The sequence below is a fragment of the Acanthochromis polyacanthus genome, chromosome 8 (assembly GCF_021347895.1).
Source record: "Acanthochromis polyacanthus isolate Apoly-LR-REF ecotype Palm Island chromosome 8, KAUST_Apoly_ChrSc, whole genome shotgun sequence".
In the NCBI taxonomy this organism is placed as follows: domain Eukaryota; kingdom Metazoa; phylum Chordata; class Actinopteri; family Pomacentridae; genus Acanthochromis; species Acanthochromis polyacanthus.
Window position 1 is genome coordinate 39,077,392 of NC_067120.1, and position 27,793 is coordinate 39,105,184.

The 27,793-nt window shown below is 40.2% G+C and overlaps 2 protein-coding genes across 2 annotated transcripts in view; both read left to right on the top strand.

Annotated features, from left to right (window-relative positions):
- The window catches only part of kiaa1549la (KIAA1549-like a), a 144,709-nt gene extending 126,096 nt beyond the window's left edge, over window positions 1-18,613 (top strand). Inside the window, exons 17-24 of the mRNA XM_051951865.1 lie at window positions 459-591; window positions 4,894-5,129; window positions 6,359-6,524; window positions 8,598-8,695; window positions 11,813-11,958; window positions 12,040-12,194; window positions 12,289-12,361; window positions 15,448-18,613. Of these exons, the coding sequence (XP_051807825.1) occupies window positions 459-591; window positions 4,894-5,129; window positions 6,359-6,524; window positions 8,598-8,695; window positions 11,813-11,958; window positions 12,040-12,194; window positions 12,289-12,318 (964 nt within the window). The 3' untranslated portion in view covers window positions 12,319-12,361; window positions 15,448-18,613. The remainder of the gene's footprint in view (window positions 1-458; window positions 592-4,893; window positions 5,130-6,358; window positions 6,525-8,597; window positions 8,696-11,812; window positions 11,959-12,039; window positions 12,195-12,288; window positions 12,362-15,447) is intronic.
- A 5,260-nt stretch (window positions 18,614-23,873) lies between these two features.
- On the top strand, window positions 23,874-26,174 carry LOC127535122 (THAP domain-containing protein 1-like). The gene is made up of 3 exons (XM_051952183.1): window positions 23,874-23,881; window positions 23,984-24,469; window positions 24,759-26,174. The coding sequence occupies exons 1-3, from the start codon at window positions 23,874-23,876 to the stop codon at window positions 24,811-24,813; spliced, it is 549 nt and encodes a 182-aa protein (XP_051808143.1). The 3' UTR covers window positions 24,814-26,174.
- The last annotated feature ends 1,619 nt before the right edge of the window (window positions 26,175-27,793 follow it).

Here is a 27,793-nt window from a genome sequence, read left to right on the forward strand (position 1 = left end):
CAGCCTGTGGATGAGAAATAAATCCAGAGAAAATCACCTGTTGCCTTCTGAAACTTCAACTACAGCAACAGAAAATCCAGAATTTCAGTTTTTTACAGCAACTTGGTTTTTGAGGTTGTAAATTCAGATCTAATTCAAATGAAATGTGTTGTTTGACAAAGATACGTGGTTTCTTTCACATATAAAGGTGGTTTAGTAGCATAAAATGTGATTAAAACAACATTTAGATGAGTAGATATCCCCACTCAATCCAAGCTAAATTCAAGGAAAGTAAAATTGTGAGTTGTTTTGTATCCGACCAAATAAAATACACCAGCATTTCTCCATGAATCATATTTTCTGTAAATATCATTTGTCTACGTCTTCTTTTCTGAGACACTGAGTGTATAAATAGTGCAGCGTTACCTCGAGGTCATCGGTAGTATCTCTGACTCACAGTTTGTGTTTCCGTCCACCAGGTACTCCCACCCACGAGAGCCCACCTACTGGAGCCGGCAGTCCCTGAGCACCCCGAGTCCAGTGGAGACGGAGATGGACCTGCTGGTTCTGAGGGAAAGATCCAGGAGGGGAATCCGCAACAACGGCTACGATGTGAGTACATGGACGAGCTGTAGACCAACTGAAAGAGGAAAAGATCAGGAATGAAAACAGAAATATCAACGATTTCAAGGAAAGATCCTGGTAAACCTTAAGGCTAGTTCATTCTTTTCATGTTTAGATGTTCTTAGGGGTCTACAGGACTACAGGAATTTAATCCACCCAAGATTGCAAAAATGATCCAAACAGAACCCTCGAAAACTGTCCAAGAATACAAACTGAGCCAGGAAACAAATGGTGCTTAAAACTAAAGACGGTGAAGTTTCCGAAGTTGTAGAGGGTGCCGCCAATAATGTTTTCCTGTTGGAGATCATCTTAGGCATCTGTTGCAACAGTGCTAACACTTTTGTCCATTAATCGTGCAATGCTAGGAAGCAAAGTGACCCCTCGCAGCCAAGAACACTCCTGTAGATGGGTAACATTAGGTTGTCTTCATCTAGATTTCAAACTGGACCAACATGGCGGCCTTAATTGTGTTTCTGGTAACATTTGAGGTGAAAAATGCCGCTGAGTCTGTCTTCAGTTTAACAAGAATTAGTTGAAGAGATCTTAAAGGATTTCCAGAGTTGGCAAGTTGACTCTGATTTGCATAACGTAGCCCAGACCTCAACAAATAAGGAATGGACAATGTGATGCCTCTTGTTTCTCAACCCAACACCGCTAGAATCTATCACGTGGCTGCTTATGTTGCCCCCCAAGAATCGAGCTAAATCAGATGAACATACTTCAAAAAAGAAGGGACATAACTGCCATTTTGCAGCTTAAAGTCAAATAGTTAAAGCAGTCAAAGATTAAAGGAGGGACAAAACTTGGCTGTTGCTGCAGAATAATGCATCCGACCATCTGTCCGTTGGCAGATTTGAGTTCCATCAGTTTCCCAAAGTGAAGTTGTTCTTTGATGTGAAGGTCATGCATGCAGTTGAGGAGAATCTAGAGACTCAAGGTCACAGTTCCAGCCAATGTGTCCCCAAAAGTTCGATTTCCAGTGTTAATAGAATAATACATTCATCCACAATTACACAGTAAAGGTGGTAGAAGCGGTATTCGACTTCCATCAGTTTCCCAATGTGAAGCCGTCATTTGATGTGAAGGTCATGCATGCTGTTGAGGAGAATCTGGAAGCTCGAGGTCATAGTTCCAGCCAATGCGTGCCCAAAAAGTTAGATTTCCAGCATTAGAAGCAACAGTTTCAAGTTATAATAGCATTAATAATCTGCAACTGCCAATGTCAGTTCCCTCATCATACAAAACACACAACTTCACTGCCCAAATGAAGTGTACACCTCGTAGTCCAATGTGAAGAACGTACACCCCTGTCAAAAGTTTTAGGACACTTTCTCATTCAAATAAAGTAGAACCTGTCCTACAACTTTTGACAGGGGGTGTAAATAGAAATGATATGACATCAGATGGGGACTAATGGGAGCAAATACCCCAACAACACCCTACATACCACATTTACACTGACAATTAATATAAAGTGTTGATACTTTAATCAGAACCTCTGACGTAAATATGGTCTGTTAGCAGAAGATGTGAATTTGCAAGATCATCGTCAGCTTTCAGGTCCGTCCTGACATAAATGAAGATGTTAAAATGAGGCTGCTGCAGAGTGAAGCGCTGCCATTTTGTAGAACTGATAAAATAATCTTCTAAAAATGCTTTTATAACTTTAATCCCTCCTTTTACTTCCGCTCCGATGCCTTCAGCCTCAGACCTGAAGGATTAACAAATTACCTTCCGATGAACTTCATAAACCTGCGCTGAACAGAAGAGAACAGAACAGAGAGATGGAAGGGAAAGAAATTAAGATGAAGAAGGAGGAAGCGACAAAAAGATTAAAGAAAGCCTGATTCCCTCATTTGAACGCAGAGAGAAGGGAAGAAAGACGGCGATAAAACGAGTGAAATCTCTTCGTGCTGCCTCTCTGATGCACCATAGTAACAGCAGCCACCTAGCTGAATGTCAATGACTCTGAATATGATTACAGCCTATTCATGGATTCAGATGGCAGACTGGATTGCGGTTAATAGCCTCGGATGCAGCAGACGGTTGGAAACAGGAACACAGCGTTTGTGTGTCTGCAGCCTACGTCTTATCACCGCTGGTTTTATGCTGTCCAATCGATGCCATGAGCAACTTATTACAGCGCACTTTTTATTTAAGATGTTTGGAAATGAAGGCGGTTTGTCTGCAGCAGAAGAAAACAGTACTTCCACATGCTGTGTGTAGATGTTAGAATACACAGCCTGCAGTTCAACCGAGGAGGTTTTACGACGTGATTGTTGGTCACAGATGAGTCGCTAATGGCTTCACGGATGTTCAACGAGCACAGAATCTCCCAAACATGTTTTGTTTTGAGAAGTTTTAAGATGGAATCATGTATAATAAAGTAATTTTTATTACAGCCATGGCCATAAGTTTGGACACAAGTACCATGACGCTTGTGAATCTTAGAAAATACCACAAAATTGTCACTTACAATATAAATACCAGTCATAGCCATCAACCACAATGATATATTTCATTCCGATGGAACTGGACAGATGAGTAGATGGAGAACCACTCAAAAGTTAAAAATCTGCTTTAAAATTCATGCAATAAGTGACTTATTGAAGATGTTTGGAGGTGAAGGTGGTTTGTTTGCTGCAGAATATAATGTTGGTTCCTCATGTTATATGCAGATGTTAGAATACACAGCCTGCAGTTCAACCGAGGAGGTTTTACGACGTGATTGTTGGTCACAGATGAGTCGCTAATGGCTTCACAGTTGTTAAAGGAGCACAGAATCCCCCCAAAAAGTGTTTGTTTTGGCAAATTTTTAGACGGAATCATGTGTAATAGAGTGATTTTGATTAAATGTCACAGTTTTGAGCTCAGAATTGGTTAAATTTTCCGATGAAACGGCACAGATTAGTAGTTCAAGAACCGTAGGAAAGCTGAAAATCTGCTTTAAAATTCATGTAATAAGTGACTTATTGCAGCACACTTTGTAGCTATGATGTCTGGAGGTGGAGGTGGTTTGTTTGCTGCAGAACAAAATGTTGGTTCCATGTTATATGTAGATTTTAGAATACACAGCCTGCAGTTCAGCCGAGGTGTTTTGTCGACATGACTGTTGGTCACAGTTTCGTTAAGGAGCGCAAAATTGTAGTTTGTTTACAAAATCATGCAAAAACTTTATTTTTTGCTAGTTTTTAGACTAAAACCTGTAAAATAGAGTGATTTTGACTAAATATCCCAATTTTGAGCTCAGATTTGGTTCAATTTTCTGATCTAACGGCATGGATGAGTGGTTCAAGAACCACAGGAAAGCTCAAAAATCTGATGTTTTTATCGTTTTTGGCTTTGATAAACAGAGTAAATGTATGTCTGCTGCAGAAGAAAATGGTGGTTCCACATGCTATAGTATGTAGATATTAGAATACACAGCCTGCAGTTCAGCCGAGGACGTTTTCTGACACGATTGTTGGTCAGAGTTTCATCAAGGAGCGCAGAATTTTAATCTCTTTACAAAATCACACGAAAACGGTTTACTTATGGCAAGTTTTTAGAGCAAAACAAGTGATTTTTATTGAATGTAATGATTTTCAGCTAAGATCTGGTTAATTTTTCTGATCTAAACAGTCCAGGAACCACAGGAAAGCTGTAAATCTGTTGGTTCTTCGTGTTATTTTTATAGTTTCTGTGTTTGTGTGTCTGTGTACAGATCTGTTTTCATTCTTTAGAATCAGTGCTACTTCTTACATCACACTCTGTATTCATGATGTGGGTTTGTGTCTGCAGCAGATTTGTGCTGTTTTGGGTTCTCTGCTCGTGGTTTAGGTAGTGTTACATAACATATCACTCATCAACTTTTAGCGGTGACAGCATCGTGTTTTGTGATCCTATTATGAAGTTCTATTGCCTGAATTAATCAACCCGAGCAAACTTTAATTAAAAACTGACACAGTGAGTTATTGGAATTTTTGTTACATGTCTGATGGAAGTCACTTTTTTCCAATGTGATCCTTCAGAAATGTCATCAGGATACAGCTGATGGAGCTGGAACACCATAGTGTATTAATTTAGGTTGTTATATGTCTTACATCTGATGTGTCTTTAAGATGAATGATTCCCCAACAGGAATCTTTGATAGGGAACCAGCAGGAAGCACCAGCAGAAAAATAACCAGAAACTACACAGTCCATGTCCTGTTGATGTTGTTCAGATGCTTCAGCGTGATGTGTGTTTGGGCTCGCTGTCTTGTAAAGTTCCTGGATGTTCTGCCGGCTGATCCTCGCTCCTCCTCCTCAGGGCGAGCCGGAGCCGTTTGAGGAGACCAACGTGGACCGTCTGATGAGCTCCCTCGGCTACGGAGGCGGATCCACCGGAACCGGCAGCCTGGGGGTCAAGGCCCACCGCGGCTCCGACTCGTCCACGCTCAGCTCGCAGCCGTCCATCGACGAGGTCCGCACGCAGATGCACATGTTGCTAGGCAACGCCTTCAGCCTGGCGCCGCCGGACCACGACCCCCCCTCGCCGCCGACCAGGTGACCTCACAGTTCATCACGTCGCCATGGTAACGTGTGGTGCTGTTTGTGAAATTGTTTTAAAACATTTTTTGAGGCCTTTTGTACATTTTTGAGTAATTCCAGCACATTTTGAATAATTTTTCATAATTTCCATGTCATTGTTGACATATTTGAGACAGTTTTCATGTCATTTTAACCATTTTGAGTCATTTTGAACATTTTTGGGGCTCATTCAAGTATTTTCTTGATAAATTTCATGTCATTTTGAAGTTTTTTCTCATTTTGGACAATTGTTCTGAAATTCTGGACATTTTTTGGACTTCTTTCAGGATTTTTTTAGACAATTTTAATTTAATTAAATTTTAATAATTCTTTTATTTTTGAACAGTTTTTTGAGCCATTTGGGACATTTTTGGAGTAATTTCAGCTATTTCTAAATTTTTTTTGCTAAATTTCATGTTGTGATAGTTTTTGCCATTTTGGATATATTATGGACATTTCTGGACTCATTTCAGTATTTTTTAAACAATCTTAACTGTTTTTAGAACCATTTCAGTCATTTTGGACGGAGCTTTTTTTTTTTGCCAATTTTGACAAATCTTGAAAAAATTGCAACAATTTTCATGAGACATTGGACAACATTCATGTCATTTTGAGCAAACTGAATCATTTTTGACATTTTTTGGACTTCTTTCAGTATGTTTTTAGACTATCTTAATGCCATTTACAACTATTTCAGTGATTTTAGACTGTTTTTTTTTTTGGCACTGTTGTAAAAGTTTAAAACATTTACAACAATTTCCATGAGAATTTCAACAACATTCATGTCATTTTGAACAATTTGAATCTTCTGGGACATTTTTGGAGTTATTTCAGCTACTTCTCAGTGTTTTTTCCATAAATTTCCATAAATTTCATGTCATTTTGATGTTTTTTGACATTTTGGACACATTTTCTGAAATATTGGACATTTTTTGGTCTCATTTCAGTATTTTTCAGTCGATTTTAATGCCATTTAGAACAATTTTGAGTCATTGTGGACATTTTTTTGGAGTCATTTCAGCTATTTCTGAGTATTTATTCAACACACAGCTTGAATTTGAGTTTTCAGGAGCATCCAGCCCACCTCCAAGCTGCTTCCTCACAAAGAAAAACTAGATTTATCTGCCTGATTTTGGCTCAGTCCTCCAGAGAGGCTAAGGGCAGAGTAGGTGTGATAACTAAACTTGGTGTTTTGTGTTTTTTAGCCACCACCATCACCACCACCACCCCCACAGCGCCTACAACCCGTCCCACACCAGCCACTACAGCGACGGGGTGACCAGCGCCCCGGGGACCATGAACCATCCATGTGGGGGCCGACAGAGGAGCGTCGGATACGAGGACATGCACCAGTGCAGCCTGCCCAAACCGGTAAGAACTGGGAAAGTATTCATATGGCTTCACTCAGATATCACATGTGCATATATATTCACAACCAAAACTGAGCTCCGCTGATCATCCTTGGAATGTTTCTACAACTTGATTGGAGTCCATTCAGTAGATTGGACAGGATTTGTAAAGAAACGCACCGGTCTATATGAGATCTTACAGGTGACAGTAAATGTCAGAGCACAAACCATCCATGAAGTCAAAGGAATCGTCTGTAGACCTCCGAGACAGGACTGTAGATCTGAGGAAGGGTTCAGAAACAGGAACATCCAGAGTTGTTCAGTTGGGAAATGTTCAATCAGGGACTAAAACCTGGTGGAACATCTCTGGAAAGACCTGAAATGTTCAGGAGCTTCTGCAGCATTGGAGGTCCCAAAGAGCCCAGTGGTCTCCATCACTGGTAAATAGAAGAAGTTTGAAACCACCAGAACACACCACCAAAGAGCTGGACGCTCGATGGAGAAAAGGCTTGATCAGGGAGGTGACCACAAACCCAATGGTCACTCTGACATCTGTGGAGATGGGAGAAGCTTCCAGAAGTACAAGTATCCCTGCAGCACTCCACCAGTCAGGTCTTTGTGGTAAAGTGACCAGATGGAAGCCACTAGAGTCTGCTTGGAGTTTACCAACAGGCACCTGAAGGACTCTCAGACCACGAGAAACTATTAATTCTCTGTTCTGATGGAACCAAGACTGAATTCTTTGGCCTGAATGTCAACCGTCATGTCTGGAGGAAACCAGGCTGATAGCATCCCTACAGTCAAGCACGGTGGTGGCAGCATCATGCTGTGGGGATGAACTGGGAGATTAGTCGGGATCGAGGGAAAGGTGAATGCAGCAAAGTCCAGAGAGATCGATGACAAAAACCTTCTCCAGAGTGCTCTGGACCTCAGAGTGGAAGGTTCACCTTCCAGCAGGATAACGACCTGAAGAACAAAACCAGGATGACCAAGGAGCGGCTTCAGGACGAGTCTCTGAAAGTCCTCGAGTGAAACCAGCCAGAGTCAGGATTGAACCTGACTGAACATCTCTGGATGAGGAGATCTGAATATTTCATCTCTTTCCAGAGATGTTGAATCGTGTTGTTGTCCAGGATGAGAAATCCAACTCTGAAAAATGTTGGACAACTTTAATGTCAGTTTGGCTCATTTTTGATAAATAACAAAACACGTGTGAGTTCTGTTAAAAACTGCAACCAGATCAGTTTTACATCCGTCCAGCAGTCTGAAGACTAAAAAATGTGGACCAACTTTGAGTCATTCTGAAGAACTTTGTTTCTCTGAACAGTTATTTTTAGCTGTTTTGTACATTTTTGAGTAGTTTCAACACATTGTGAATGATTTTTGATTATTTCCATGCCATTTTTTTTTTTATTTGGGACACTTTTCATGTCATTTTTAATAATTTTGAGTCATTGGGAAAAATTTTTGGAATCATTTGAACTATTTCTGAGTATATTTTTAAAATAAATTTCATGTCATTTTGATGGTTTTTGCCATTTGTAGAAATTTTACAGAAATCTATTGCAACTTTAATCTAAAAAAACGCCACAAATAGAAAATGCATCATGATTCTGCAGGTTTTTTTAAACTCTTAAGTCAGTGTTCTGCTAAACGAAGCCTCCCTGATCTTATCCAGGTCGTACTTATTACACAGTTGTGTAACTGTTATTATCCTGTGATTTAGAAATTAACCTCCCACGACTGTGTTTGGTGCGTTTGAATTTACTGTCCTGGATATGATAATAACTCCCAATAATAAATAAATCAATAATCAACAAATAAACCTTCTCCTTAAACGCTACAAACTTTAGAACAAAAAGGACAGTGTTTGTGTCATTTGGACATTTTTTTAATTTTATTTGAACAGTTTCTGAAGATTCTTGGACACTATTTTTGGGTAACTCTGTCTTTTAAAGTCTTTACTGGGATTAAAGAGGACGAATCGTTTTGGATCCCTGATCAGACATAACCGGATTTTTTCACCCTTTTATTAGTTTCGTCTTGAATTTTGGGTTGTATTTTACTGATAAACTCTTGAACTGTCTTCCTGCAGGGTTTCCGGTTCACTCAGCTCCCTGACATGGGCATCGGTTCTCCTCCTCCTCTGATCCCGTCCAGACCAGGACCTCCACCTGGAACCTCCCTACGACGGTAACACCACCTCACTGTTATTATCAGACAGAACTACATGAATTTATTTAACAAAACACACTTTAAGGTGAAGAAAAAACACCATAAACCTCCACAAAACCGTCTGGTTCTTCATCTGCAGTAACTTCATCAATGATCACAGTTCTACCTTCATTGAGGAGGGTCCAGATTTATCACTTTTTAATGGACTTTTTCCATCATTTCTGAGTCTCAGAACTTCATAACACAAATTTCTTCACAAATTTGACTGATTCTAGACAGCTGCTTCATCATTTTGGGCATTATTTGACTCATTTCAACCGTTTCTGAGTATTTTTGTGCACTTTTTATGTAACTTTAAACAATCTGTGAGTCATTTGAACATGTTTTTTTTCATATTGGACAAATTCTGAGAAATCTTTGCCAACTTTCGTGCCACTTTGTTTCATTTTTGATCAATACAAATCATATTTGAGTTCTGTTAAAAAAATTGCAACCTGATCAGTTTTACATCCGTCAAAGTGAGAACCAGAATTACACTAAAATTATCCAAAATGACTCAAAAATGATCCATAATTACAGAAAATTAATTCATAATGACATGAAATTTGTCCTTTATGACTCAAAATGATCCCAAAGACGCAAAAATGATCCAAAATGACGAGAAAAGATCCAAGCTGACATAAAATTTGTTGAGAATGACAAGAAAATTGTCCAAAATGAGTCAGAATTCACCCAAAATTATGAAAAAAAAATATCCAAATTGACTGAAGATTTGCAGAACGACACAAAATGAGTCCACGATGCTTCAAAAATGATAGAAAATGATCCAAAATTACAGGAAATTTGCTGAAAATGAAATGAAAAATGTCCTAAATTGCTTGAAAATGATCCAATTTCTGAGTCAACAACTGTCTAATATTATAGAAAAAAACGGTTCTGAACAGAAAACAGATTCAGTGTTCAGACTGAGACGCCTGGATGGATTTAAACTGATCTGGGGTCAGTTTTTACCAGAACTCAGATGTGTTTCTCCTCCTGAATGTCATGGTTCTATCTGCTGGACTGATGAAGTTCTGAGGCTCAGAAATGATGGAAAAAGTCCATTAAAGTGATAAATCTGGACCCTCCTCCTCAATGAAGGTAGAACTCTGATAAATAAATAAAGTTACTGTAGATGAAGAACCAGATGATTCATCTTTCATGAATAAAACCAGGAGAACATTAATGGAGCCTCCTTCAGCTCCAGATGTTCGTCTGCATCTCCTTCATCTGGATGCTGCTGTTGCTTCAGCACTGCAGAGTGGTTTTATTATCATCATGTGGAGGCGCGTGATCGCCACCTAGTGGAGAAAAAACAACATTTACTGGAAGGAAAACAGCTGCAGAACCTGGATTTCTGCAGGAAAATGGAAGAACAATGCACCGATTTAATGAAAACACAGATATTTAAGGACATTTTCTGCTTTTTTTCTGCATTTCTTAGCTGCGTTTTTTTTCTGTTAATTGAATTTAGACTCAGAATCGTGAATATTTAGTTGTTGTTCTCCCTATTAACAGCAGAAACCGGTGATATTTTAGCCGTTAATCAGTCATCTGGGTGTAAATTCCTCATCGTCAGTCCTCTGAGTTACTACATTTATCATCTATTTATGTCATCATATCAAATTTGCACCATTTTTTGAGACTTACAACGAAATTCTGTTCAACCAATGAACCCCAGTGAGTCTTTAAATGGTATTTTAGAGGAGTTTAAGTCTTTAACATGCTTAATTATCTTAATTATGACGCCAAGCTTGACAAAAATCACTTCATCCATTTGGGAATTTCTGCAGTTTTTTTGATCTGTCGCGTTTTTCTTCAGAAGAAATGAAGTAATTGTGTAACTAAGTTGATCCTAGCTGTGTATCTTTTAGTATTTTTTCTGTGGTTGAGTTGCAGGGATGATAAAGAATAAGTTAGATTTGATCACTTTCAGTAATTGGTGCTAAATGTCGACTCGTTCATTTTGATGGCAGCAAATTAAAAAACAGATGTTAGAGCATTAAAACTGCTGCTGCCTCGAGTGCTTTGTTTTATTGGGATCATTTTCATTAAAAAATCTAAATCTTTTAATTTTATACACAAAGATGGTGTTTTAGGGGCTTTATCAATGACCAGAGAGACGACAAAACATTTGAAACTTAATCTCAAGTGGAAATTTTGAGGGTTTTGCACTCGTGACCTCAACATTTTAACTTTTCTTAAATATTATTTTCTACATTAAAACACAGAGGGACTTAAAATTGATTAACTTTGCACTTTAGCATGATCCTTTAATGCCTTTATTAAGCTTGAAATGTTTTATTTTTCGGCTTTTTCAGTGTCTTTTATAAACTGTTAGAAAGCAGCTCTCTGTAATGTCTTTTTTGTAGAATTCTGACACTTTTTGTAAGGTCTTTACGCACTTTTTGTTTAGAGTTTGCTCAAAATTTCACTGTATTGCTGCCTTGCGCTGCATTTTAATGACAATAAAGCTTTTAGTTCTACTGACTTTTAGACCCTCAGGTCCAAACAGTAGCAGTAGCAGTGATTTCAGTGCTTCAGCTTCAATGTTTTGACAGTTTTAACTTAAATTCCATCTAAATTATTCACAGTTTTTGGGCATGTCTACCTGTTTGCACCTCAGATTCATCCCCCGCCACTGCAGTAGAAACTAAACAAAACGAGTTGAATACATCTGGAGCATTTTGCTTTAGTTTTGTAGCACTTTATCACCTAGAACACTTCATTTTCATTTGATTACATGTGAAATATTTGACTTTCATGTACAACACTGTCAATGTAAAGTGCAATACTTCATTTTTTATATGTAACTTAACATATTAACTGCATTTCCAGCATCACTTTATTATTTTTGCTGCTTATTAAAGCTGATTTATTTGATCTCCGTAGGTGTCATACTCATATCTTACTGCTTTTCTTATGCTTATGTCTTTTCGAGTGTTTTTTCTAATTAATATCTCGCACAAGAGTTTCCTTTTGGATTAATAAAGTCTCAGTTAGCTTGTTTTAGCTTAGCTTAGCTTAGCTTAGCCAAGCAGTAAAGAACTTATTTAATTGTTTGCATCTCTTGCGTTCTTTCCTCTCCACCTCCAGTTCCACCCCTGATGTTAGTCTGAAGCCTCGGGTGACGGAGGCCTCGGACCTGCAGGCCCAGCAGCACAACGGCGCCCCCTACCTGCCGCTGTCCCGGACGCCCTTCCCCGCCGTCACCGTGGACCAGTCCATCAGCACCTACTCAGGTAAGGTAGAGCGAAGACGTCAACAGAGGCGACAGGAAGCCGGCGCGAGAGTTTGATCATGTGATTCATTACATCACGCAGGAAACCCAATAACAGCCGTCTACGCCATATCGGCCAACCGCCCCGGGTACTCGGATTACTTCGTCATGTCGCCGCCGTCCTCGTACCGGAGCCCGTCCTGGATGTCGTATCCGCCGGAGCCGGAAGACCTGCCGAGGCAGTGGAACGACACGCCGGTCAGACACGTCTGCTCTGTAGTGAAGCTAAAAACACAGCGACGGTTTGTGTTTACGGAGCGTAAAGTTCTTCTTCTTCTTTTTCTACCTGCAGAACTCACGTCATCTCGAGACCATCTGCTGAAGTCGTCCTCCTGCGACACTGAGTGGAAACAGCCAAAAGCTCGGTGGGTCGTCTGTCTTATAATGTTGTATTTGCTGGAGGAATGTTGTTGAACTTTACTTTAGTTGTTCTTTATGTTTATACGTACTTCTTTCTAGAGGTGGAGTTGCTACTGAGGCTGTCCTACTGACCTTTTCTGACATATCTGAGCGTAAAGGTGGACGGACCACACTAGGATTGGTCAAAACCACTTTGTTGTTGTGTGCACTTAAGAAAATGCAATGATTCTGACTGTAAATGGTGAGCAAATGGACATCCAGCACAATGGAGGTGATGTTTACGGAGTTTGACTGAGTGTTATGGATTGTAATCGCTTACTGTTGTTGGGTTTGCTTGAGGAATTTTGTTGAACTTTACCTTTCTGGTTCTTTATGTTTATACATACTTCTTTTTAGAGGTGGAGTTTGCACCTTTGGAGAAACCTTATTGGTTTTTCGACAGTGAATATGCCCCACTGACGCTGGCTAAATGGTAAACCAAACGGACAGCAAACACATTGAAGGAGATGTTTACTGAGTTTGACTGAGTGGTTTGGAATCGTACATTCTACCTTCACGACAGCAAGTTCTTGGTACATATAGTCATAAAACCCGTCATAAGGGACTGTTTGGCCAATGTTTCAAGATTCAAATGCACCAGTGATGATTGGGGTTGTCCACCAATCGCAAGGTTGGCGGTCCCCAGTTGGTCCCAATAGGAAGCTAATGAGATGCCTGTTAGCTAGATGAATGACAAACAGACTATGAAGCGGTTTGGAAGCTACGGTTTACAGAACAAAAGCACTTTGTAAGTGCAGACCGTTCATGAATTTTAAAATCCAACAAAAACACATTAGACTTCACCATTTTCTGGAAAATATTTAAGGATTCCAAGACAAACTGTAGCTTTCGAACCTTCTTTGTGTCTAACAGTGTGATCGAAAAGTTCTGAGACAACACAAATACAAATCAAAAACTGAGCCTGGCCTTGACCTCCGGATGACACGTTCATTTCTCCAAACCTACACCGCCTATCCGTTCACCCCAATCACAAGTCTTAAACTGTTGTTTCTTCTCCTGATGGTAGCTGCAGACCTTCCTCTGGTTACCATGACGATCCATGGAGAAATAACAAATAACACCTACCAGTGTTGATAAAAACATCTGGAAGACAGGCCCTGGTGTTGATAACAAGATGTTCAATGGTCTCCTGAATTGTGCACAGTTGCTGCTGGCACAAAACCGTTCACTGAATCTTGGAACTTTTTCAATTGCACCATGAATTTATGTCGAATTATATGTAGTACAAAAACGCAAAGAACACAGCCTAAATTACCAATAATATAATCAAATTTAACTGACATATGTGCTACAAGTGTAGACACCAAATGCTCTCCATTTGCAGTTCCAGCCTGATTCTAGCGACTTCAGAATCTAAATCTCAAATTTTACAGTAAACAGTGTCTCAGTAGCACAACAGAGCAGTTTCTTTAAATGAATCTGTAAAACCAAAAAGAAAAACGTCCCCTAAAGACGTGAATCTTTCACTCTGCTGCGTTTAAATCCTCTTTTCTTTGACTGTTGTTTTCCTGGTTTTTATAGCCGTCGGCCGCTTTTATTCCACCCGGACAGCGAAGCCATTATCTGGAGTTGAGATTTCAGAGCAGCCTGCAGGTCGACAGCTGACAAGAATGAAGCTTTTTTAGCCCGTCGGTTTACAGATATTTGGGATTCTGTGCAGGTTATTGATGTGGAGGCAGTTAGACAGTGTTTACGTACCACAGCAGATCAAAGTGCTCATGTTTTAGAGGAATAATTAGCAAATACTAAAGAGAATTATGAGACAAGAACACAACCAGCAAAGAACGTCTCTAAAAATGAAGCTCTAAGATCTGATTTAGAGGGAATTATGAAGCTTGTAGAGCTAATTATGGGATGTGAGACAATATTAATGGGCTAATTTCCACCGTTTAATTAAATACACGGTTGCAAGATCAAAAGAGAATCTTAATTTACAGATTTAGATAAATGTTTTAAGTTGCAAACATTATTTAGATGAGTTGTTGTTCCATCTTTCCATCACTCAGATATGTCCATTAATAGATGTAAAGCTAAATTTAAATGGAGTTAACTTTAATTAATTAGCTGCATTTTCTTCTTCAGGATGTCCCTCTTCTGTCTTCTTAACATTGAGCAACTTCGATTAAAAAAAAAACTTCCAGCTTACTATAATTATGAACACAACATTTTTACACAATTATATGCAAAGTGCTGTTGGAGGACGATATATTTTCATGAATAATCAAAGTTGGTGTTCATGGGGTTAAAAAAAAAGTCTAAGACCGTCTGAAACCAGTTCTCATCCAGGACCAGACCCAGAGTCAAATAAATCCTAAACCAGCTTTAAATCCCAAAACCAGGAGAGCCAAGACTGAAACCAAACATAAAGCAGTCCCAAGAAAGTCCAGAACCAGTCCAACATACAAATTTGGTTCACACTATGAACCTCGTCAAGGTGTGAAAAACTGTAATTTGACACCCACGCCAAAAACACAAGTGTCAGATTCTGGGTGATTCTGAGTCATTTTTGGACAATTTCAAAATCTATAAACTCAAAGGGGGTAGCCCCAACAGAGCTGAAGTGTGGCCAGGATGTACAGCAGGCATGGGTGATTAAAAGTTATGAAAACGCTACGCAGAAGTCTGACGGCCTGGAAACGGTGACCCCTGGAATTTTGACTCTTCACTATGAAACAGGAAGTGCTGTATAACTAGCCTTTTCATGCTCCAATCTGCCTCAAACTTGACATGTGAGATCAGAGTCCAGCCCTCATCACGTCCATAGGCTGATGTACATTCACAGTGACAGCGCCACCTGGTGGACATGCTTGGATTAGCTGACTCGGAAGCTCAGGCTGTTATTTTATTGTGATGTTGTGTTTTAGCACTCTTTCCTGTGATTTCGAGACTTATTTCTTCTACCAGCACAGTTTGCTTTTCCTTTCCTATAACACATGTGAGCTGCTGAATACCTTGACTTTCCCTCCAGGTGATAAATAAAGCCTCTACCCTCAGCAGGTCTGTCTAATCTTGCCTCTATCTCTTCCTGCAGGTGTCTCTTTGGACCTTTGAGGACCCCCAACTCCCTGAAATCTCTCCGGAGCTCCATCCTCCCTCCTGGGCTTCGTCCTTCCATCCTAATCCCCTCCCCCATCCCACAGCTCCTCCTGGACCTCCTTCAGCCATAATCCCGTCTTATCTTTCTGTATTCTGAGCCCCTCGGCCTCCACCTACCAGAGTCCTGCGGAGGCCGGAGACACTGCTGAACTGAGCTGAGCTGAACAGAACGCAGCGCCGAGCGACTCTGCCAGCCATTGATCGATTGATTGATTGATCGTACAGTAACTGCCATCTGACCCAGCACTCGATGGCTGCCAGCGCTGCTCCGTTACCGCGGTGATAACTGGACCGAACCGGGCCGAGCCGTCCTGGACTTTTTTCCCCCACCAAGAAGCCGGGAAAACGCTCGGACTGACTCGAAACTGTGCTTTTTATCGACAAATCCAAATTCCTACAGTGTGTAAACCTTCTACGGCTGGTTAATATGTGTATTTTAAAACTACTCGAGTAGTATAATCTGAGGAAAAAGGAAAAAAAAAATCTCTCGTCTTGAGCTGTCTACAATTTCAGTTTTTGGATATTTGTGTGCTTTTGTCTTTTACTTTTGTGCATTGATTATTATTATCAATGGGATTATTGTACAAAACAAAACAAAAAAAGAGAAAACCAGTGAGTGTTTCTCTTTCACTCACCTGATATCGAGGCAAAAAACATCTCGGAGGGCTGAGAAGTCGGCGGCTTTAGTTGTCTGTGGTTAATGATGGCATTTCTGTACTTTTTAAAAAGAACTACTCTTCGTTTTTATCTTTTTTCCTTCATCGGACTCGAAAAACAAAGGATTAGTCGCTACGTTCCGTCCATCATCTGATTATTAAAGTTTCTGTCCGTAGACTCGAGTCAAAGCCGACGAAATCGTGCAGTTCTGTGATTTGTAGCTCTGCAGACTTAAAAAAAAGAAACAAAAAAAAAAAAGCTGCATTCGAAGAGATTTCAGCTCCGGTTTGACTCGAGTCTCTTTACGATTCTGTGAACTCTTAGAAAAAACAGTTCTTTTACTTGAAAGGTGTCTACTGTATTCTACTGTACAAGGAACTTTTTTGGGATTATTTTCGGTCTTTCTTGGGGAACCGCCGGGTCGATGTTGGATTGCGGTGTAGTGCGAGGGCTGTATATGTAACGATTAAATGTATTCCTGTACATAGCAGATGATCTAACGAAGAGATTTATGCAAGCTAGCGCGGGAGGGAAACTTTGCTTGACATTGTTCGGACGCCATCTTCCTTTATCCTGTCTCCATTTTTGTGGCTTTTCCCGACATTTCCAACACAATCCATCACCAGAAAGGAAGCGGGTGGAGAGGTTAGAGCGAGCTAACGTCATCGTTTATGTTTTGAGCAAAGCCAATAGCCATAATAGTTGGAGAATAATGCAATTTCTTTTGGAGAATGTGATGATTTTTAGGTATACGGAGCCTCATTTTTACTGAGGAGGACTGGATTTATGGGAGCACGCTGTATGTAAAACTCCTCATCGCTTAGATGGTACTAAAGGAGGAAATAGCCATAACTTACCTTCACCAAGTGGACAGAAAAAACATACAGCGTTGTTTCAAAATGATGCCAAATGAGAGTATATTAGAAAAGATAGAGATGGTATAAATATAAATAAATGTAAAGATAGATGAGATAGATTTAGTTCAACATGAAATGAGCACTTTTATATTTTAAAAAAAAGCCCAAAGTTTGGAGGAATCGATGCACAACTGCTGTTTTACCCCTTAAATCTGCAAAATGTTGTAGAAATATGTAAAGCCTGCAACTAGAAATGCAAAACTGTAGTTTAGAAAGGAAGTTTTTGTAGCTGTCAGTGATAATAACTGATCAGAGGAAGAGTTTATATCATGAAATGAGTCACAAAATAAGACAAAAACCATGATTTATAGCTAGATTTAGATGTTTTTCGAGTCGAAACGCCTAAATTTGACAGTTTAAGGCTAAAAAAATCCAGTTTGGCAGCTTTAAAACTGCATTTTGACCATTTAAACCACTTTTAGAAGAGGAGAAATTTGCAGAAAAGACCTTTTGATTGCATAATTAATGTAGTAATTGTGGAAAAAAATTAGATTTTTGGTCAAAACTTGGACTCTTGACCTCTGACCTTTGACCGTTTAGATTTATAAAAATATGTTTTGAATGTGGAAAAAACATAGGAAATGTGGTAACAGGAACATTTTCAGATTGTTCTGGGTCAAAAGTTAGGTTCCTGACCTCAGATTTTCTTAAATCTTGCCTGCTGCTTAACTTCTATTAACTTTTTTCTCCCAATAAATGCTTAATTGGAGTTTTAAAATGCTTTTTGCACCCTTAGTACAGGATTGTAGCAACTAGTGATGGTATAACTACGCAGATTACATGATATAATAAGACATAAAATGATGTGTTTTGGCCAGATGTGGATAGTTTTGGAGTTGAAAACACTTAAATTTGACTGTTTTAAGGGAGAATTTTGACAGAAAATATGTTTTAATTGTGGAACTAAGTTTGAAAATGTTCTTTTTTTCCACATTTTCTAACTGTCTGGTTCAATAAATGGACCTGACCTGAGAAATTGAAAAATTTTAGCTGCAGCTCAGCTTAAAGTGAAACTAAACAAGGTCTTTTTTTCCAGTTCAGGTGTTCATTTGAGATCCCCTTCTTCTCTAAATAACAAGTATTAGATGTGGATCTTTAGGGAACACAAGTGAAGGTATGAGGTTTGTGTTTGTGAATCATGTTTCATCCTGTTTTAACTCACTGTACAGACTCATGAAGACAACTCGCCTCCACTCACCTTCAGTTTGACTTGTTCAGAGGGTCGGGAGGGTTTCGGACTCGATAAGTTGATGTGCAATGTTTGTGCTTTACACGGGTAGCGGCGAGACGCTTTCACCGGTGATGGACTCGGAGACGGACGACTGTCAGGAGTTTTTTTTTTCCCGCCGTTTGAGCCGCGTCACGATGCTGCTGTGACGTCGTGGCGGCGCTGATGATGTCACACTGTCGTCACTCGGGCGTCGATGAGGTCGCAGTGACGACAAAATATGAATGCTGTTGGATGTAGTTATGCAGAAAAAAACTTTTTGGTGAATTTAAACAATAAAGACGAATTACAAACCTCGACTCCTCTCTGCTTTTCTTTCAATAAATTCTAACGACGTCATAAAATCTGTTGGGTCATAAATAGACAAACACCTTAACTAGGTTCTTTTGGTTTCAATCTTCTGATTTATCTTTGACTCCTCTGGACAGAATTGGTTCAGTTCAACTGGATTTGTCGTCTTTCTGACTTGTTTCTTTGGGTTCTTGATGGTTTAAGTCAGGACTTTGGGGAGACCAGTCTAGAACCTTCATTCTAGCCTGATGGAACCATTTCTTTACCACGTCTGATGTGTGTTTGGACTCATTGTCTGGTTGAAGCATCCAACTGTGTCCAAGATCAACCTTCTGATGATGGTTTTAGGTTTTCCTGAAGAATGTGGAGGTGATCCTCCTTCTTCATTATTCCATTTACTTTGTGTTAAGCTCCAGTTCCACAGAGCATGATACTGCCACCTCCATGCTTGATGGTAGGTTTAGTGTTCTTGGGGTTAAAAAAGACTTGCTTAAGAAAGTCTGAAACCAGGCTTTAAAAGGTCTAAATCCAGGATCAAAATCAAACCTAAACCAGTCCTCAAAAATGTTCAAGACCAGTCAGAATACAGTCTGAAACCAGTCCTAGAAAAGTCATAAACCAGTGAAAAATCATGACAAAAACAAACCTAAACCACTCCCAAAGAGAGTCCAACACCTGCCTAAGACAGTCTAAAACCAGTCCTCATCCAGGACCAGATCCAGAATAAAATAAATCCTAAACCAACTTTAAATCATATCCAAAACCAGGAGAACCAAGACTGAAACCAAACATAAACCAGTCCCAAGAAAGTCCACAACCAGTCCAACATCCTGTCTGAAACCAGTCCAAAAGTTCTTCTAGAAAGACCCAGACCATGATGCTGCCACCTCCATGCTTGATGGTAGGTTTGGTGTTCTTGGGGTTAAAGGCCTCACCTTCAGTTTTTCTTCCAACTGACCACAGAACTTTCCTCCAGAAGGTCTTTTCTTTGTCCATGTGATCAGCAGCAGACTTGAGTGGAGCTTTAAGGTTCTGCTTCTAGAGGAAGAACTAAGAACTAAGTCAATGATTTGCTTTTTCAGATCTTTGCTGAGCTCCTCAGACTTTCCCACTGTAGAGTTTGAGTCTAATGAGTGGATCTAATGAGTTCTATTTAAACTGGATCAGAGGAGTCAGCAGCTGTAGTCGACTGGAATCACTCAGGAGAAGTTAAGAGGCCATGAAACTAAGAAAATCAAATTTAACACAACTTTTGAGTCGAAACATTTGAATTTAATTGGTTAAGGTGACATAAAATATGCTTTGATTGTCAAATTAACTTAGAAAACGTGGGAATAAAGAACATTTTCAAACTGTGTGGAGTCAAAAATACGTGTTGAATGCAGAATTAAGCCAAGAAATGTCAAAAAAATAAGGTTTTCAGACGGTTTTTGGCCAAATTTTTGACTTTCAACCCTTGAATATCTCAAAACATAGCAATCAGTGATAATAATTTTTGTCTTCTTATATAATGCAGAGCTCTTTGTCAGGTTAAGGTTACATGTAATAATTAGATTTTGGTGTTTTTTTAAGAGTCAAAACACTTAAATTTGATGGGTTTGGGCCAAAAACAAGTCAGACAACCCAATGATTTCAGTAGATTTAACCTAAATCTGTGGCATTCATACAACTTTTTGACATTATTTGTATAAACTTAGCTGCAATTCATTGAAACCGGTCCAGTAGTTCTCTTTTTTCTTCATAAAACATGCATAAAAGCTGTGCAAGAGCAGAAAACAACATTCTATCTTCCAACCACTAGAGGGAGGCAAACACACACCGTTCAGGTTTAATCCACATCAGCTGCACTCTGAAGTCTTATTTTTACTGCTGAAAACTGCTTTTCTGTTCATGTCTGTTTGCGAAAGAAAAGCAGGCCCCTTCTGTTGTAAATTAAAGCTGACACACGATGAATAAAACATTTGTTGAAGCGTTTCTGACCCTGAGATAAAAGCCGAGCAGCCGGATGATGCGACCTTCAAACGCAGAAGACAGAGTTTCGTGAAAGACCTTGAATCCCAGCTGCTTTTTTACAGCTTTGACTCAGTGTCACCAGCTTTTTGTGTGTGTTCCTGATAAACCTGCTGATCCCTGGATCCTCTTAGAACACGCTGACATTAAAAGCTGGATGTCTTCTGGCTTCATTCAGGGTCTGGGTAGTGAAATAAAGTCAGCTTTCTCTTCAAGAAAAACAAAAAAATGGTGCCATTTCTTGGTTTTTCCATATTAATTTTACTTCTAATGTTGATTTGTGGTCGTCACTTCACAAAGAAAACATGAAAAGTTAAAATGACACCACAGGAAACACAACAAACCAGTTGAAAATGATTAAAACAAAGGGTGGTTTCAGGGCCGGAGTGGGACTCATTTTCAGTCCTGGGGCCTCATTTATAAAACGTTGCGTAGGATCCATACTAAAAGTTTGCGTACGCCGAAAATCTGAAATGGGCGTATGCCCTTCGCCCCTGATTTATGAAATTGTGCGAAACCACAGCTGTATGCAATTTCTTGATAAATCACACACCAGCTGGAAGATTGCACAGGTGGATCCACCTCACATTCCGCCCACAACACACCCACATTTTACCATGAATGGTCCAGCCCGATCTCACGAGGATTCGTGAAACTGTCACGTAAGTTTTAGTTTCGGTTTCGTGCGCACCAACACGATTTCGTCATGTTTTTCGTGCCGCTCACCACGAAATGCGCACCAATGTATTTTAAACGGCGGACTTTTCGTGCCACTCAGAACGTATTTCAAAAGAATGTGTATATTATATTTTTAATGTAAAACCGTGGCGAATCCAACGCTATATTTTGCATGACATCGTTCCTAAACATAACCCTAACCATAACCCTAACCATAACCTAACCATAAGCCGGTGGTACACTTACCAATTTGCATAGGAATTTCAAGAATGTCCGGCGGCCGGCGGCCGCAAACGCGATCACACAAGCAGTATACGCCGATGGACAGCTTAGATCGTCATGAATCCGCTGGTATAAACCACTTTCAGATGTGATTACCACAGCGAAAAACATTTCGTGGTGAGCGGCACGAAAAACATGACGAAATCGTGTTGGTGCGCACGAAACCGAAACTAAAACTTACGTGACAGTTTCACGAATCCCCGTGAGACCGGGTTGAATGGTCAATGCAAAGTAACTCATGAATGTATCTGTATATAAATAAGCTGCTGATCCACGGCATTTTACGCAGCGCCCCCTGCAGTCTGTTCACTGCTGTGCATCAGGATGAATGAATCATGTGTTGACCCACGCCACCCTGCCACTAAATTTGTTATGATCATGTCCGATGTACAAATAATTTGTACACTGATTGAATGTACATTTTTTCGGTTCACAGACAAATTCATCTTCACTCGGAACCCTTACAGCAACAGCAGTGCAGTCAGTTACGCCGATTACATTTGGGAAACCGGACATTGCTGCAAATTGCCGTTTAATGTTGGCCTGTTCACCCACAGTGTAAGGAAACCTGATGTACTGACTGGTCATGTTTATAATGTCATCTAAAACAGCTGGCATTATTGCACTGAGGGATGGTTGTGATATCCAGACCTAAAGGACATCATTTAACTGTATATCAGACCCAAACGGGATTTAGACAACAAATGTAACCTCATATATTCTTCATATAAAACACATACCTGTCGGCCAATTCCCGCTGGAAGGAGCCGGTGTCTCCAGAAACCTCCGAGTGGTCAGTTCCTGTGTCTGTACCGGGATGGCGTGGTTTCAGCGGGGGGTCGGTCTAAGACGGCCCAGTTCAGCACATAGATCCAAGAGTACTGCTCTAGGGAATCTGAATCGGCTTATTAGCCAGTCATCGTCCAGGAAATCCCCGTGATCCCTAAAATCTTTCGCCATTCTTAACGTGATCTTCCAGCAATGCCAGTACATCCATTGTGCCACATTACGCACGGCTGTCACCCGCTATTTATCCGCTTGATCAGCGATTGAACTGATTGTCACAGGCCTTTTCCAAATCAGTAATCAATCAGTGCCACTCACCGCTCTATATCATTTGAAGATGGAAGTTTGATATATGAACATAGTTCTGCAAATACAGTCGCAGGCCGAATGACGCACTATATGAACATCTACAACAATGAGGGTTTATGATTATCTGGCTCTACAAGTCAAATATGTGATAACAATAAAGGTTTGAGATCAATCTGGTTTCAATTCGCCACTTCATCCTCCGGCACTGCCGTTCCCTCTGTCTCCAAAATGTGCTTAAGCAAGCATCAAAGTTGGTGCACCGGTGCGCACATTCTCACACCAAGTTTGTTTTAGAAATCACAACGTACACAGCGTACGCCACTTTCTACGCAAAGGTTGTGATTTACGCCACTTTCTAGCCCTGTTTTGTGCGTAAGCAAGCAGGAAGCATCAAGGTTGGCGCACCGTGTGCACATTCTCACGCCAAGTTTGTTTTTAGAAATCGCAACCTTTGCGTAGAAAGTGGCGTTCGCCACTTTCTAGCCCTGTTTTGTGCGTACGCAAGCTTTATAAATGAGGCCCCTGGACTTTCATGCCTCAGACCGGCCCACTTTAGATCACCACCTGTTACTATTAAAATCATGTAATTCTAGCCCTGTCTTGTAATTCAGTGTGTTTTTCTAAAATATTTCCAGTTCAGTGCTAGTAAGGGTTGCTTCACAATGAGGATTTATTCCAACATGAGTGCACATCTCCAACATTATTCTGTACAACAATATCAGAATCTATAGTCTGTTCAAATAAGTGTTCAAGGATATCCAAACCTTAAAAATGAACTAAAAGAAGAAATAAAAATATTACATTTAAAAAATAAAATAAACGGTGTTGCACTTTCTAATGACACTATCATCTCTTTTTCTTCTGCAAGTAAACAGTTCCATCACAACTTAAATTTCACAGATATAAGAACATCAGTTAAAGGGCTGATCTCCAACACTGTTCTTTACAACATCACAATGTCCTTTTTGCAATATCAAATATCAAGAAACTTAGTGTCCACAAATATCTAATCCTCACGAATAAAGAATAATTATTGCACTGTTGTCTGCAAGTTTGTTATTCACAGTATAACATAACCTGCTAATGATGCCTTTGTGGTCCGTGGAGATTTTGGCAATGGTAATAGGGTAGATGCCCGAGCTAGACTGATGTACTTCCGCTAGATTCTCAAACAGCGTAAACACTTCCGGTCACTCGTATAAAATGGCGAAGTGCGAAAAAATCAAACTGCAGCGAGTGGTAAATAGTACTTCAGCGGAGCATTGTTCTGTTCCGCTGTGTCAGGCATCCAGTTGATATAATCCTGTTCTCAGTTTTCACTCTGTGCCTGCTGATCCCGAGACGAGGTGGAAAGTTGCTATTCGCCGGGACAACTTCGCGATCACCGACCGTACCTGGGTTTGCAGCCGGCATTTTACTCCGAATGATTTCCGTGACACAGCAGGGCGGCAGCTCTTGAAGAAAGGAGTCGTGCCCTCGCTTTTTGAATGGAACTCTCTTTTCTTACCCCCACAAAGACCGGGGGTTTGGCAGAGAACAGAGCGACCGGCGGTAGCGGCGGTGGACTCGGAGCCTGAGGATGCACCGGAGGAGGCAGCAGCGAGCGTAAACTCTGCCGGTCACCATGACTACGCCTCTCTCCCAGATCCTGCAGTGGTTGATCTTGCTCTGGAGGAAAATAGATCACTCAGAGAGGAGATCAAGCACTTGAGGGAAGAGATAGAGAGGATGACAGTGAGGCAGCGGTTTGGCATCCATCGCTTTGCCCACTCAGACCGAGACATTCGGTTTTTCACAAGGTAAATAATATATGTACAACAATGACAGGCACAGGATCATATTAAAAATGCAGCCAATGTACATATTACATATACTATAAAGGCTTGCAATGTAAATCATTTTAACTAAAACGTGTTATCTCCGACGTATGCTAGCTAATGTTAAAAACAACACAGTTTTGGGTCTTACCATTGTGCTTGTGAATGTAGCTTGTAACGTAAAGTTAAATCCCTTGCTTTTTTTACTCGATGCGGCTCTTGTCGATGCTTGAATAAAACGACTTACGTCGTTAATCGTTATTATGGGCAGATCCTGGAGCAAGTGTGTGAAGAACGCCATAGCTACTCTGCAGCTACACGAGTGACCGGAAGTGGTTTCGCTGTTTGAGAATCTAGTGGAAGTACGTCAGTCTAGCTCGGGCATATACCCTATTGGATTTTCCGTTCTGAAATGGGTAATGAAAAACAAAAGGTGAGTGGTTATTTGATTTTCGTTTTAAAATACAAAAATTAAAATTGAAATACAAGGCATTTTTCCTTTTTATGATCAAAAAGAGATATACGACATTTTAAAAATGCTTCAATTTTCATTCTATATTTACAATGACAAGAAAATAAAATCAGTACGAGGCAGAAACGGAACCGTTTTTTAATTTTCTGAGACCGGAAGTGGTCATCAGCAAGTGTGAAGCCAAACAGAGTACGGTGCATAGACTGTGTATCTTTTTCATTAGTTTTCATGATCAAAATGAGAGATCAGGTGGCCGATCTTAAAATAAATCAATATTGATTATTTTTTATAGAGCGTTAAAGTTTTGTGAAGTCAGAGGGCGGGGCTACTTGATTTACAGTCCGGTCTGGAATGATTGACAGGTCCTGTGGAGGAGGCAGCCCAGAGTGTGTTCTCCTCGTTTGGATCAATTACCTCCGCCAGGAGGTTATGTAATCATTGGAGTTTGTTTGTCTGTTTGTCTGTTAACAGCATAACTCAAAAAGTTATGGACGGATTTTCACCAAATTGGCTGGTCAATTTGCCATCTCCGAGTGCTTTTCTAGTTTAGTATGTGGTCCAAAGTATGACAAAAACATCATAGGTTAGTATGTCGTCCAACAAATTGGAACAAGGTGTCCAGATAGCTCAACTGGTTAAGAAGGTGATTTGTAAACAGAACTGTGGCAGAGATGCAGGTTTGATTCCAGCTCATGATCCTTTACTGCATGGGTTTCCTGTTTTCCTCTCTATCCTTGGCGGAGGTCTGCAGTCTCTGAGTGCTTTTCTAGTTCTGATATAATAACTGTTGGTTTATTTATCGGTGGAGCAGTAGAACCTTTTCCACAAACGGTTTACCGCCCGTTGGCTTGTTTGAACACGTTTTCTACCTTGGGCTGATTCTACCAGCAGACACTGAAAGGACTCTGATTGGTTGGTAAGTGTTTATTTACTTATCAGTGCCGCTTTTAATGCACTTTATATGCAACTGTAGTGTCAGATATAATGTGTGCCATGCTCTCCAGATGTTGGTAAAGTTTATTTCAGTGTGTGCTGACCAGAGAAGAAAGTTAGCATCCTGTAAATATTAGTTTTAATGTTAGTAATGCCAACCTAGCTAGCTGCTTAGTCGTAGCCTGATTAAAGCTAACGTAGCATTAAGCTAACGATGTTTGTGTTGTTTCATGTAAACAGCTGAAGTGTGTTGTGTTTGTGTAATGTGGTACATTTAGATAATAAAACTGTCAGTGGAGATGCTGGTTCACATTAATGTAACGTTTAGGAAACCTAAATGTGTGTGTATATATATATATATACACACACACACACACACACACACATATATACAGGAACTTTATGGAGACAAAGGCACAAAAAATGTGTACTTTTTTCCCATTTTCAAGGATCCATTGAGTGATTCTGATCTGATGGAAGCTGTTTTCTTTCAGTCCTCACCACATTTAATGACCTTGGGAGTTTTTATTTGTGCAGATTTTTAAGCCCTAGACATTGCAGAAACATCGCTATCTGAAGGATGAGGGTGTTTGTGCCCCAAAAAGCCAAAACTGCAGTCTGACAGATGTTAAAACACAATGAAACCTCTCTGCCGTTGTTATTTCGTGTATTTGTAGGGTGACACAGTCAGTCAGTGCAGCTTTAATGTGTCTGAATCGTGTGCTGTTGTGTTTTTTCGAGGTGAAGGAGCTCATTTGGACAGATTAAATCAACACGGGCTCTGTCTAAACCCTGGAACAGCCTTCCTTTGTGCTTGCTCAGGCACCTTTTCTCGGCTAATCTTCTTGTTCTCGTCAGCTAAACGCGACCACATTTCGCCCAGAGCAGCATCTTTTTGTTCCTCGGCTCTCCATCCTGTGTGGCGTAACGATTTAACCGAGGCTCCGTTTAATCTCTGCAGTCTGTAATTAACGGCTCATCTCTCCCAAGTCAAACAAACGGGAATTAGAGGAGCTCTCAGATCAGATTTCAGAGCTTACGGTGGAATTAGACGCTCACACTTTGTTCACTTGGAGGAGTGAATTAAGGGGAGTGTTTGAGTCGAGTGTGGGTTTGGTTTTCCTGATCGTCGACTGCTGCTGCTGTCGTGGTGTTATAATAATAATAATAATAATAATAATAATAATAAGGAGGGAGGAAGGGGAGTGTTCAGCCGGTGTTAATTAAGTTTGGACAGCCTCTCCAGGGAACCATTATGGAAGTCTTATCTGCTAATAAGAAAAAGGAGACACTGTAATTATGGTTCTATGTGCAGGAGAGCAGTCAGCAAGGAAGATTGTTCCTCAACACAAACGGAAGCTTTTTTCACATTTAATGGGGAATACGGATGTAATTCTAGCTCAAGATGTCTTTAACAGCGCTCTGACCTTTCAGCTGGGGTTAATTATAGCAGAAACTGTGCTCAATTTATTCACTTTTAATTAGATAATAGCTGGAATAATGCAAATGTAAAGGGTTTTATTCAGAGCACAGCAGGTGAAGTGAACATACAGGTATAAACGCATGGATTGAGCTTTTCTTTAAATTACAGCATTATTTCCTCAGATTAAAACAGGTGCACGAGGAGCCATTTTAAAGGTTCAGTATCTCCAGAAATAAAACTCCAAAAGCCATGAAACGTGGTGAAAACTCAGACAGAACAGTTTCCAATAGATCCAAAGAGGACACATTCTTAATTACTGGTCTTTGAAAATTGAAGAAAAGTGCAAAATTTTCAGTACAGGTTGGTTTTGTGTCCCCACAAAATTCCTGTAAGTGCATCTCTATGAGGACGGATCCATGTTAAAATACAGTCTTTGCTTGACATTTCACAAACCGCTGAGGCTCTAACATCAGTAGAA